The sequence below is a fragment of the Mastigoproctus giganteus genome, chromosome 11, assembly GCF_048544385.1.
Source record: "Mastigoproctus giganteus isolate SK-2022 chromosome 11, ASM4854438v1, whole genome shotgun sequence".
NCBI classification, from domain to species: Eukaryota; Metazoa; Arthropoda; class Arachnida; order Uropygi; family Thelyphonidae; genus Mastigoproctus; species Mastigoproctus giganteus.
This window is the reverse complement of record NC_143585.1, coordinates 10,024,690-10,037,426: the sequence shown is the minus strand read 5'-3', so window position 1 is coordinate 10,037,426 and position 12,737 is coordinate 10,024,690. Positions and strand designations below refer to the sequence as shown.

General features: G+C 38.8%; 1 protein-coding gene across 1 annotated transcript in view; it reads right to left on the bottom strand.

Moving 5' to 3' along the window:
* LOC150077696 (uncharacterized) overlaps positions 1-12,737 on the bottom strand; it is a 109,535-nt gene that overhangs the window by 42,519 nt on the left and 54,279 nt on the right. The window contains exon 3 of the mRNA XM_090384771.1: positions 6,732-6,895. Coding sequence (XP_090240897.1) covers positions 6,732-6,895 — 164 coding nt within the window. The remainder of the gene's footprint in view (positions 1-6,731; positions 6,896-12,737) is intronic.

Genomic DNA, 12,737 nt, shown 5'->3' with positions numbered 1-12,737 from the left:
CTTCAAGAACGAATGAAACTTTGAAAGGTTATTTGGTTTTTAGGAGCATTAGCAACTAAGGCCACATTGCTCGGGGATATGCGGTGGTCATTCACCTGACCTTTCCGCATCTTCCGTATTTGGTGGTGACGGGCTCGAACCCCCGGTCTAATCAAGAAGCCTGTGCTACGCACTGCTGCTCCTGCCCACCTGGCTACGGAGGCGCCGGAACTTTGGAAGAAAAATTTTTAAGAATACGTATTTTATTTCCAGGTCTCAAAAAAACAGATGGAAACAGAAAGGAATTTATTTTCAAGTCTCAGCAGCAGTTGGAAACAACAAGGAATTTATCTTTCAGAAAAAAAAAAAAAAATCATCCTGGATGGCTTTTCTTCCCGCACACAAGGTGCTTCGTCTGCAATGCAGACGAAGGGCGGTCGGCGGCCCAACCTCACAGCATAAGCAACCCCAAAATACACCGTCCCTATTAACACCCACAATGCATTGCCACATAATTTACGCTAAAAATTTTGACAAAAAATCACTATGACGTCACAATCGATACATTCGAAAGCTACATCTAACCAAAATCTACGGTAGAATCCACACAGTTGCGAGGTAAGATACACAATGGGTAATCATAGCAACTCTATTTCAAGCCTCCCCCCCCAAAAAAAGAACCAAACTTTTATATTTAGGCCACCCGAATAATTAAATTCATCTGCCGTGATGTGTCTTATGTCTGTTAATTGCGTGTGTTCTATGTGCGATTTATCTATTTGCAGGACGAAAATCCCCAGTTTCTGGGGATTTTCGCCACAGACTGACTAACTCAGCCACAGAGGGAAAAAAGCCCATTAAAGTTCCTCACGTCATCGACGGGATTCGAACCCGGGCCTTTTCCACCCGGTGTGGGGAGGACGGTGAAGGTACCACTGTGCTACACGCTCAGACAGCCCCAGTCCAAAGGCAAAACTAAATTCAAATTGAAATTCAGAAATTACAACTAATGCCATCTATTGAGAGAAAAACAAAACTTATTATTTTCCCGCCAAATCGGCACCTGTCTCCGTTCCCGTAAGGTCGGGACCCGCATCCTCCTGGGGACCAGTCCCAGCGAAATCGGTTGAAACCCCACTACTCATGTTGCATGCTTCGATGTTATAAGAATTATAAATCTGTTTTGTATACATTCGGTGCGAATCTCAGAATTGCTTGTTTCCATATTGCATCTTATCAATCCAAAAACTACATCATGCTGTAAGGTAGCTGTTGTTTTTATAGGAAGTGCTCTTTTATTGTGCTTTAGCATGGACATAACATAAATTTTAGACTGAATTTTTTTTAGTCAAAACAATGCTCTGCTCTGTTTATATTTTGTGTGCTGATGAAATGCCGCTGTCTGTGGTATTTTTGCGTTCTTTTAAAGTATGGTTTCAGGTGCGATTTTGACACCACGTTTTACAGTGAGATGATATTCTAACAAGTTTGGATGAGGACTCCGTTTTCAGTTGATTCAGCCATTTTATAAGATGAATGGTGATGTCGTGTGTAGGAATATTTTTGAGAAAATCCCATGGGTAGTATTTTATGTGCTTCAAAAACTTTTCTTTCATTTCTTTTATTTATGTAAAACCCAAACACGATAGGTATTAGAACCTATAGTACTTAGTACTGTTCTTGGGTTGGAGAATGAGAAGACGAAACAAGATATTTGTTGCTATTGGACTTGAACTTCTGTAGACTGTAATTTTCAGGAAATACGTATGAAGGAAGGTTGTTCCAGAAAACGGCAGTTGAATGAAAAACGAGGAAGATGAAAAGTTGGTTCTCTGAGTTTGAAGTTGGACAGTAAATGGATGTTGGCTGGTGGCGGCACGTGTTCGGACTGTTTTGAAAGAGAGAGCGGGAATTATACAAGCCAATTGAGAAGAACAGTGCCCATGGAAGTATCTGTAGAAAAGGCATGCAGAAGAAACAGTATGTTTATGACACAGAGAGTAGAGAAGCTCTGTTAGAGATGAATCGTTAATTAACCTAACTGCCCTCTTCTGAATGGAATCAAGAAGCCTGAGAGAGGCTTTGGGGGCACCACCCCAGTTGTGGGAACAATATTCCATGGTAGGGCGGATTTGCGATTTGTACAGTGTGAACAGCTGTTTGGAAGAAAACTAACGCCGAGAGCGAAAGAGAAAACCAAGGTTTTTTTTTAGATGCAGAAGAAGAAATATTTGTAAAGTGCTTGTGGCAAGAGAGAGTAGAAGTCAGGGTAATCCCCAAAAGAGATATATAATTTTGCCTAGAAGTCGGAGTGTCGCCAAGGATAAGCATAGAAGCAGAAGAACCCACTCCTTGTTACAAGATATAAGACAAGACTGAGTTACAGAAGCATTAAAATCAACTAAGTTATCTTTGCCCCACTGCAAAATTACCTGGAGATCGGCATTTAAGGAATTGGTAGCAGATTTTCGAGAAGTTGAAGCTGATTGATCAGGGCAAGGTTTCTCAAAATGGGAAGTGGAATGCAACGTGCTGTCGCCGACAAAACTATGAATAGGATTTCCAGTCAATGGCAGAAGGTCATTAATATACAAGAGGAAAAGAGTTGGGGAAAGAACTGAGCCTTGGAGGACACCAGCATTAGTGGAGAGGTTAAAAGACACAGAGCCATCTACCATCACCCTCAGTGAGCAATCAGAGAGAAAATTGTATAACCAATTACAAAACACAGTTGGAAAACCATAAGGTGGAAGCTTGTTTAGAAGACCTTTATGACAAACACGATCGAAAGCCTTTGAGATGTCAAGAGCAGCTGCTTGTTCTTCACAGAACTCACCATTGAATTAGTCCATAAATGGGTAACATAAGTCAGAAAATCTCCAGTGAATCGACACTGATGGAATCAATAATGGCGCATGTTGATCAGACAGAAGGTTTATAGGTAGTTTAAGAGCTAGTGGTTAATTGATTTCTCCATTACTTTAGAAAGAGTATAAGTAATTACAATGGGACGATAATTGGATGGGATGGATTTTTCACCCTTCTAGGAACTGGCTGGATATGAGCAAGTTTCCAGGCAGAAGGAAAAACACCTTTGGAATAAGAAAGTGTAAAAAGGCAGCAAAGACCAATAGTATGTTCGGCAGCAAAACGTTTCCTAACAAGTAGAAAAATACCATCAGAACTTAGAGGTTACTTAGCATGAAGATTCGTGAAAATCCTTCTGACATCCTTTTGACCACAAGAGGTATTGAATGGAGCGTGTTGGGAATGGTGGGAGATGTTTTACCAATATCATTAATACATGAGATGGAAGAAAAATGGGATGCTAGCAGGTCAGCTTTATCCTTGGTTGAAGTGATAACAGAAACATATGGTTTGGACAGAGGTGGGAGCAGAGATGGTCAAACGTTGCTGCCAATAACTTTGGCATGAGACCACAGTTCTCGGTTACCATTAGTGCAAGAAGAAAGTTTTCTACTCTTAGCCTGTTCAAACTCTAATTTGTGATTAATAACTGCTTTACAATTGTTGCCTACTTTGGTGTAGGCAGAAAATGAAACTGAAGTATTAGAAACAAGCCAATTTCGATATGCAACCTTCTTCTCTCAAACAGCTCATTTATTGGAAAACCAAGGTTTAGATAAAGGACAAGATTTTAAAGTGTAGTGTGGAATAAAGGATTCTATTCCTACAAGAATAATTTCACTGACACGATCTGAGCAAACTTTGACATCAGAAGTTTTGAAACAGTAGACCGAAGAGGGAAAATAAGAAAAGATATCTCGCAGGTCATCTCATTTCGCATTCTTGTAATACCAAACAATACTGGGTTGGAATTAGCCACGAGTTAAAGGCTCCATTCGAGAAGACACAATCACCAAGTTGGGATCTAAGTGCCTAAATGATCTCTTACTCCAACCGTGTACTTATAAGGGATGTTTGTGAGAAAAAAAAAAAAAGATCAAGCGTGTTAGCTCTATGGTTAGGATTGTCTGGTATTCTTGTAGGTAAATGAGCAATCTGTGTATGGTGATTAGTAATTGAAAGCTCAGCATCTCGACCAGCTGGGTCGGTGTGACTGGAAAATGGAAGCCAGCTGGAGTTGTGAACATTAAAATCACCAAGGAAAATTACCTCACTGTTACGAAATTTGGACTGTAGGAAGTCAAGTTGCAAAGAGAGGAAGTCAAAGAGTTCCAATTTGATTAGTGGAGTTGAGAGAACGGTAGAGACAACAGATAAATTTGACACAATGTGGTAGAGAGGAATATAATTGATGGTATTCTTTTTGTGATTTCCAGAGATGGCCGAAGATTCCCACAGAAAATTGTCGCTTGCTGTTCTATACTTTTGTGGTCAGATTTAAATGTAGTGTTGCTGCTAACTTTTTCATGCAGTGGAAAATTGAAGTATACAAGATCAAGCACTTCATTACGTCTTGTAACAGAGGTGTTGCTGTTTTAGCTCCTACAACTAAAAATGAATCGGACAGCAACTTCATTTGAAAATTATATTTGGGCAGGGGAAGGTTAAAGCTGGTCATTATAATTATGTTAGTTTGAGGCTTAAGAACAGTAGTGATCCAAGTTATTACTTCATTAATGATGTCATCAGTAGGTCTAGGCAGAATGTAAATATTATAAAATTGAAGCAGAGAAACTTTAACTTCGAGTTGTAGGGAAATCCCCTCAAAGTTGGAGGTATTACAGTTGTATGTGTTCAAAACTTTAATATTGGATTTTAAAATAATTGCTCTACCACCACCTCTACGATTAATTATTGATGTCTGGTGTGTGGTTGATATTCTTCGGCATTAGGAAAACATCCTGCAGAGATTCCTGCATCCACTTTTCAACTAAACATATGAAATATGAGATTCTTCTACCATTAATGAAATAAGAGTGGACAGTTTATTTTTTATGCTTCTTACATTTTAAAGAAAAATGCTGAGATGGACATGTGTGTTGGACGGATGTTTTAAAACAGATGGATTAGGTGGCAAGTTAAATGATGGATTAGGGTCAGAATTGGGGGTATTATTCTTTAGCTATTGAGAGAGTTCAACAGATTGAGAATTAATTGGTAACTTTTCACTAGAGTTGTTGACCGATCCTCCATAAAACGGCATGACGACTAAACCATTTGTGCAGATATCAATATTTAGATATTGTTGTAGGTCAAAATTGTTTAGCTCAGTTCTAAATGATGCAAAAGTGCGATGTTTGGTTTTTATTTTGAAAGCTCTACCTGGAATTTCCAGCTCTAATTGTAGCTTGGTCCATCTGCTGGGAGGTAGTATTGGGGTCTAGCCAGCTAACAAAAATATTATCAATTCTACGCGTCGTGCTATTTATGTTTCTAATTTTAATAAAAGATTGCATATTCCTTGTTCCTTTTATACTTGGATATCTGCTGTTTCTGCAGGGAAACTTAAAACTTAGGGAATTTGTAGGCAAGCTATTATGGGAATGCACTTCAGGATAATTCTCAGAGCGATCATTTTGACAGTGCACATACAAATTGCTCGGTTTCTGTTGATTGCTAATAGTGGTGGATATCGGTTGTCTGCCTGCGTCAACACGTTGCGAGGAAGCACGATTGTGTTCTCGGAGAGAAAGAGCTAGAGCTAGATTTTTGGGATCGCGCAACTGATTTTGTTAGCAAAGTTCTTCAGAATCTGGAGTGAGGACTGTAACTGCAGAAGGCTGATGAACAGAAGGGTGAGGCATCAGAGGGCTTTCGACCATAGCCTTTAGTTCGAGAAGCAAGTGGTAGAATTTACAATGCTGATCTTCTATTCGAAAACGATTCTGTTTAATATCTTCATTTTCTCTAAATTGTTTCCTCTGCATTTGTTCCAGGGAAGCAAATGAGCAATCATTGTTTGAGGATGTTGACGGCGGGGGGGGGGACGGATAGGAAGGCATCTTTAGTTGATTCCATTTTATGATCTGAGGGCTAAGGAGACTGTAGTACATTGACAGAGGGGGGATGAAGGTTGGTCACCGTTGCGAACGAGATCAGCATCTGTTGGGGTATCCTGACAATTCAGCTAATGCTGACTAGGAGACTGCAAATTTGCACTTCCCTTGTTAGCACTTTTGCATGAAGGGCAACTGAAATTGTTTTTTTAAATTACTTGATTTAAAAAGTTGTTTATCAATGAACACTCATCACAAAAAACCATACTGCAAATTCCCTTGCAGATGACCAAATTGCGTACTGTTTTTTTTGACATAGATTGTATGAAACCGCTTCTTTAGATGGCATGCTGAAGAGTTAAGAATTACTTTAAATATCAGCAAAGAGAATGTTACAAATAAGCAGGTGGGTCGTTATTGAGACAGTAGGAAATCGAAGAAAAGAGTAGTAAATCTGAAGAAATAAGACGACAGTTCGGGCGTGGGCGTGGCTAACTGCAAAATCGCTAGAGGGCTGCGGGACTTTACCAAAGCAAGAACACTGCCAAGGTCATGAACAGCTTTATGTCAAGATAAGCACCTCAGTTTAAAAGTCAGTAACGTTCCTGTTTTTAGCTATGCTAAGCAAAGGCTCAGAGAGTAATATTACACACTAAAAATTTAAGCTTAAATAAATAGTACTTATTTTGATGAAGACTTCATAAAAACCATCTAAGTTGCTTGTTAATCCTCTAAGGAACATGTCAGTACACTGATTTTATAAAGATATCATTTAAAAACTACTTAACATCACTATAAAACAAGAGCTGAATCATGATCAGTACGAACCTGGCAGTCTGAGGGAACCTTAACCGATATTTCAACAGTGAAGTTACAAGGCGGTTGGTAACAAAACACAGAATCGGTATCGAGTGTTGGACGAGTTTCCGAATCCAAGACCACCGTTGCTTTTACTTCTGCTTCCGAAGATCTTAATACATTCGCAACTACACCTGAAATGCATAAATCAATGAATGAATAAACAAAGTAATATCTAAGAGAAAGAAGATAAATTGTAAAGAAATTCATAAGCTATGAATTGCTTTGAAAATCTATTGAATCCACATTACAGTACAGTTTTACTCTGAATAAATGGCAGAAGAAATTTCAATCATCTGCCCATGAGTTAACTCATGAAATTTAATACTGGTAAACGTTGATTATTCAGATGCAGCAGAGAGGCAGTCAAATGCTGAAGATTTTGTGCAGTTAACGTATCTAGGAAATTCTCTGCAGGACTGAGAAAAAAAATAATTAATTTACATTTTTGAGGCATGCCCATCTTTACCCCTCCTGAAGATGAGATTTCATAGGGGCATTTAAACGTCGCCACTAACATTTAGCTTAATCTCATCATTTTTTTTTAATAATAACAAGGTCTCAGTCATTAAAATCCACTTAAAAAAACACATACGTAATTTAAATAGCAAAGACGCGATACATATATTGTGTAACAGAAACGCGAAATCAAAATAATGCTAAAATTTACATTATTATAGTCGAATAATTGAAAATCGTAAAACATAATAAATCAGGCAAATCACATATCGGTCGGTCCCCTACAAGGTGTCTTTATATACAGTCTGTGTTGAAATAAAGGATGCGACTTCCAGTGATAGAGAGAGTGATTTGGAGACAAAGTGTGATAAATCCAACCCTAAGAAAAAGTCAAACGTTCTAAGTTCCATATCATAGTGGCCATAATTCAAAATTAAAATTATTATATTAGGATCACCCATTGCATGTATTCTCGGGTCGATTTGCCTGTTCTCCTCGACGAAAAAAAAAGTTTATGGGGGAAAACCTTGCTATCTATGCCTGAAATCGAATAACTCAGCCACGGAGTGAAAAAAAAAAAAAAAAAACCATAAAAGTTCCTTGTGTCATCGACGCGCTTGGAATCCGAAACTTTTCCACCCAGTGTGGGAGGACGCTGAGGATACCACTGTGCTACCCATGCAGACCATAGCATAACGGCCAAAATCATTTTGGAATGAGCTACCAAAGAAGCGCAGATGATCCCTTAAATAATCGATTTACCAGGCAGTCGTTTTTTGCCGAGTCGCCAGCTCTACACAATATAGCTCAGCCACACATTACTGTCCTTGTTCGCAGAGATTGTAAATTATTGTCGATATTAGATGGAGTTTGTGCCAGCCGCAGAAAAATTCTTATATAACTACAGAACCATATCCTTAAACATGGGACAACAAAGGGGTTTCCTTCACCTTGATCCAAATTTCTCTGAAACATATGGGTCTTTGGAAAAGGGGGAGAGTAAAGTATCCCAATGGATATGACCACCAGTCTCAAAAAACCGCTAATGAGTTTTTCTGAACGGAGTGTTTAGACCATTAATTTTGGAAAAGACGTCACGAAATATAGAATGTCATTCGAATTATTCCAACTGGCTGGCTGGCTGTTTGGTTGTTTTAAAGGTTCTTTGACAGTTCTGTTGTTGGAGTTTGCCAAGTAGCACAGTGGCATCGTCACCGTCCTCCCCTCACCAGGTGGAAAAGGCCCGGGTTCGAATACAATCGATGACAGTAAGAACAATAGTGGGCTTTTTTCACTCCTTTGGCTGAGTTAGTTGGTCTCAGGTGTAGACATCAAGGTTACCTTCTCCCAGAAACTGGGATTTTTTTCGTTCAGCAAACAGGCAAATCGACCAGAGAACACAAGCAACTTACAGACAAAATAAATATATGAGTAGACGTAATCATTTAAGGAGCCCCTAATATCATATAAAAAAGGTCCAGTTTTTGGAATGCGAAGTACAGCCAGCAAGAGCATTCAGTGTTGTAACAGATTAGCTTGAATTTTGTTTTAAATTTAATCACATTATGGTGCCAAAACCCGGCAGCATATTCTCTTAGAATTAGCATAGGCAGATGATGCAAGAAAGCAAGCTTATATAGCATCAGCAAAAAAAAAAAAAACACCTTAATTTCACCCATCCACTCGCTCCAAATGTTTGTCAAGTTCTGCCTTGAATCTATTTAAGCTGTCAACTTCTACAACGACAGATGGAAGTTTCTTCCAACAGTCAACCACCCGCTGGCTAAAGGCAAACTTCCGCAAATCTATCCTAAAAATGTCTTTCCTCAATTTTAATTTATGCCTTATCAGGCAATTATTCTGGGCAAGTGGAAGAATCCCATCCGCATTGAGCATGCTCAAACCATTCAATCATTTATATAACTCGATCAGATCATCTCACAGGTGCCTAGTCTCCAGACACTGCATTTTGCCAAACTGAAGCTTTTCTTCGTAAGATCAACCCTCTGTTCCATTCACTAATCTTGTTGCCCTTCTCAGTACTCTTTCCAACAGCTCTACATCATTCTTAAAATGAGGTCTCCAGACCTGTATACAGTACTCAAGATGTGGCCTGACCATTTCCTTATAAAAGGGGATAATCACCTCCTTATCCCTGCTAGAAAAAAATCCTGTATATCATTGACAAGACACCATGAGCTACACTTGCAGTCCGTCTGCACTGCTCAGAAAACTTCAAATCTGCCTGCACAATTTCCTTCTCCTTCTCTACCACTGTCCGTGTGATACCACAGAGTTGATACATTACTCTAGGATTACTGCTTCCCATATCTAATACTTTACATTTGTCAATGTTGAACTTCATTTGCCGCCTCTAAGCCCATCTGCCCAAATTTTATAGATCCTGTTGCAGCAGTGTACTGTCATTAGTGTCATTAGCAACCGTGCCAACCTTCCTATCATCTGCAAACTTGGATATTAAGCCTGATATACCATAATCAATATGATTCATAAATACAGTGGACAACAGTGGACCCAACACTGAACCCAGAGAGACTCCCCTAATAACATTAGTCCAAGAAGAGCAGTTTTCATTGATTACCACTCTCTGTCTTCTCCCACTCAACCATCCCTTTATCCATAGCAGCAATTTGTCTCCAGTGCCACACTGAAAACTCCTGAAATAAATTAAAACAGTCACGATTTGCAATAAGCAAATGCACTGTATCAAATGATAAGTCAGGAATATGCGCCATCAAAATCTGCCTTTGGTCTTCATACTCCCGACATAAAAAAATTACATGCATCCAAGTCTCCTGTCCGCCACATGAATAGAAAAGATTTGTCTCCAACCGTCTCTCATATAATTTGGCCCTAAGAGAGCCATGTCCTGTTAACAAATAAGAAGTGTACATAGAAGGCGTAAACCATGATACCACGGTTTTTGACAATGCATAGTTCACCTGGGGAATATATTTCCTCGTCACAGCTCCAACATCACCACTTTCCCATCTGGTCTGCCATAAATCCATTAATTTGTTCCATATTCGTTGTTTTTCTTTTTTAATATTATTCTCCAAATCGATTGTAATATCGAAAAACGTTACTGATGTACCCTTTTTCAATTTGTACAAAAACCCTCTGTAGACAATAAATGAATCCAATGGCATGGTACCAGCAATTACCTGTAGGGCGTTTGTAGACGCTGTTCTAGGTACTTTCAATAAAGTTAATAACAGAGCGCTGAAGCGATAAAAGTTTCGGTCGAATCCTAGTTTTAGTTACCACAGAAAACCAAGCAACAGCCGCATATGCCACTATCTGGAGAAAAATAGTCTTATGATACAATGACAACACCCTTATATTCAGTCCCCACTCCTTACGAGAAATCCTAGCAATGGAGCCTGTAAAGTGTCTTACTTTTACATTTAGGTGCGGAACATGTGGTAAAAAGGAAAGTTTGTCATCTATGATTAATCCCAAATACTTAGTTTTAGAAACATAATGAATTTGAACTCCACCTAAAAACTCTTGGAGGTCTGATGTAATCAAATTGTTTCTTAAAGACCATAAAACAGGTCTTACTTGCAGAGATCTTCAATTTGTTCAAATTGGCCTACTGCATTGAATCATCTAAAACTGACTGTATTTTTCTTTCCAATATAAGTCTGGAGCGCCCAGACACTCCACTCACAAGGTCATCAGCGTAGGCTATCTTAACAAGCCACTGATCTAAAACTGCATTCCAAGAGAGAGAGGTCCCAAATCCGAAACTTGAGGACAGCCTCTCGAGAAACTGGCACTATATGACAGATGACGTGCACGCAGAGTAATAAATCGGTCCTGAAAGTATGACCTTATAGTGTTAAATTTGTAACTATTACACTCTGCAAGCACTAGAGATCAACGGGCACTTTCCCACCATACCAAATCAAATGCTCCTTCAAAGTCTATAAAGACCATAAGAACATATTTCTCAGAAGAAGCCTTGATGTAATTTAAAAGAGATGTTATGGCGTCCTCTGTAGAGTGTCCCTTCTTAAATCCATGCTGAGCAGCAGAAAACAGATGCTTATCCTCTAACATCGCAGAAATTATGGGAGCAAGTAACCTTTCATAAACTTTACCCATGTTCGCCAAGAGAAAAATTGGACTGTATGCTCTCGGATCAGTCCTGGGCTTACTAAGCTTATGCAATATCTTTAGAAGTGCCACCTTCCACGGTCTTGGAAAAGTACCTTCAGTAAAACATTTATAAAATAAATTTAACATAATTTGAAGAAAGTAATCATAAAACTTAATGATTACTTCATTTTCAATTAAGTCCAAACCTCGACATTTCTTAACATTCAATTTAGTTACTGCTGCACCCAACTCCACCAAACTGAAGATATCAGCTTCAGCATCACTGCTCCTGTAAACTCAGAGTTAATCCGGCGTATCTCCGCTTGTTCAGGTGAATCATCTTGAGGAAGATCCTGAGGAAATACACTTCTAACAACCGTTTACACAGTAGAAATCCGATGTCTCATAATTATTGTTCAATACAATGTTATATATTTCTCCACAAAGCAATTTATTACGAGAAATTTTATACACGAGACCCCAGGGATCTCTGTTACCAACTTCATTAACCAAATTTTGCCAACAAGTTCTCTTGCTCTCAGCAATAGCATTATAAAAAGCCTTTCTGCTCTCTTTATAGGCATTTTTAAATGATTCCACATCAACACTAGAGAAATGTCTATTTCTTTGGTATACTTTCCTATCCTGGCATACCTGAGACCACAGAGCAGAGAAATCAGGAGTCCACCACGGCACAGACAAATTTGTAGTCCTCTTTCTCCTCGTGGAGTGCACACAAGCCTGGAAAATATGATACTGTACATAGTTTACATATTCATAAGCTGTCATATCGTTTAAACTCTCTCCAGTATCTCACAATTATCACTATCGAAAACTGTAGTCAAATACTTTTTAAAATGGTTCCAGTTAACACGATCCACAGAAAATCTAGACAGATCACTCGTAGCGAAGCTCTTTTCCCTTACTTCGAAACAGAGATCAAATGAAATTTCACGGTGATCACTATTTACTAAGCCAGAATTGACTTCCCAATTCAAAATAGAATCGCACATACGAAGAGATGTCACAGTAACGTCAATATTAGACTCTCCATTTACAGTTGAAAAGGTAAACGCTTATTTGGAAGGTTTTGAACAAGATTATGAGATAATAAGAGGTCTTCAAATTGGTTCCCTCTCAGATCAGTATACCCACTGTGCCAAAAATGTGATTTTGCATTAAAATCAGAAGTCACAATGAGACTATGGGATTCATATCTTAAACAAATATTTTCCAAATTATGAAGCGCTATCTGAATATTTTCCGATGGAGGACATTACAGTGACACCAGGCAGAAAGAAGAAACTTGTGAAGACACAATGCTGGTCATACACGCCGAGCATAAACCCGTGATTGATGTTACAACAAGGTCTTGATTAAAAATCACAACAG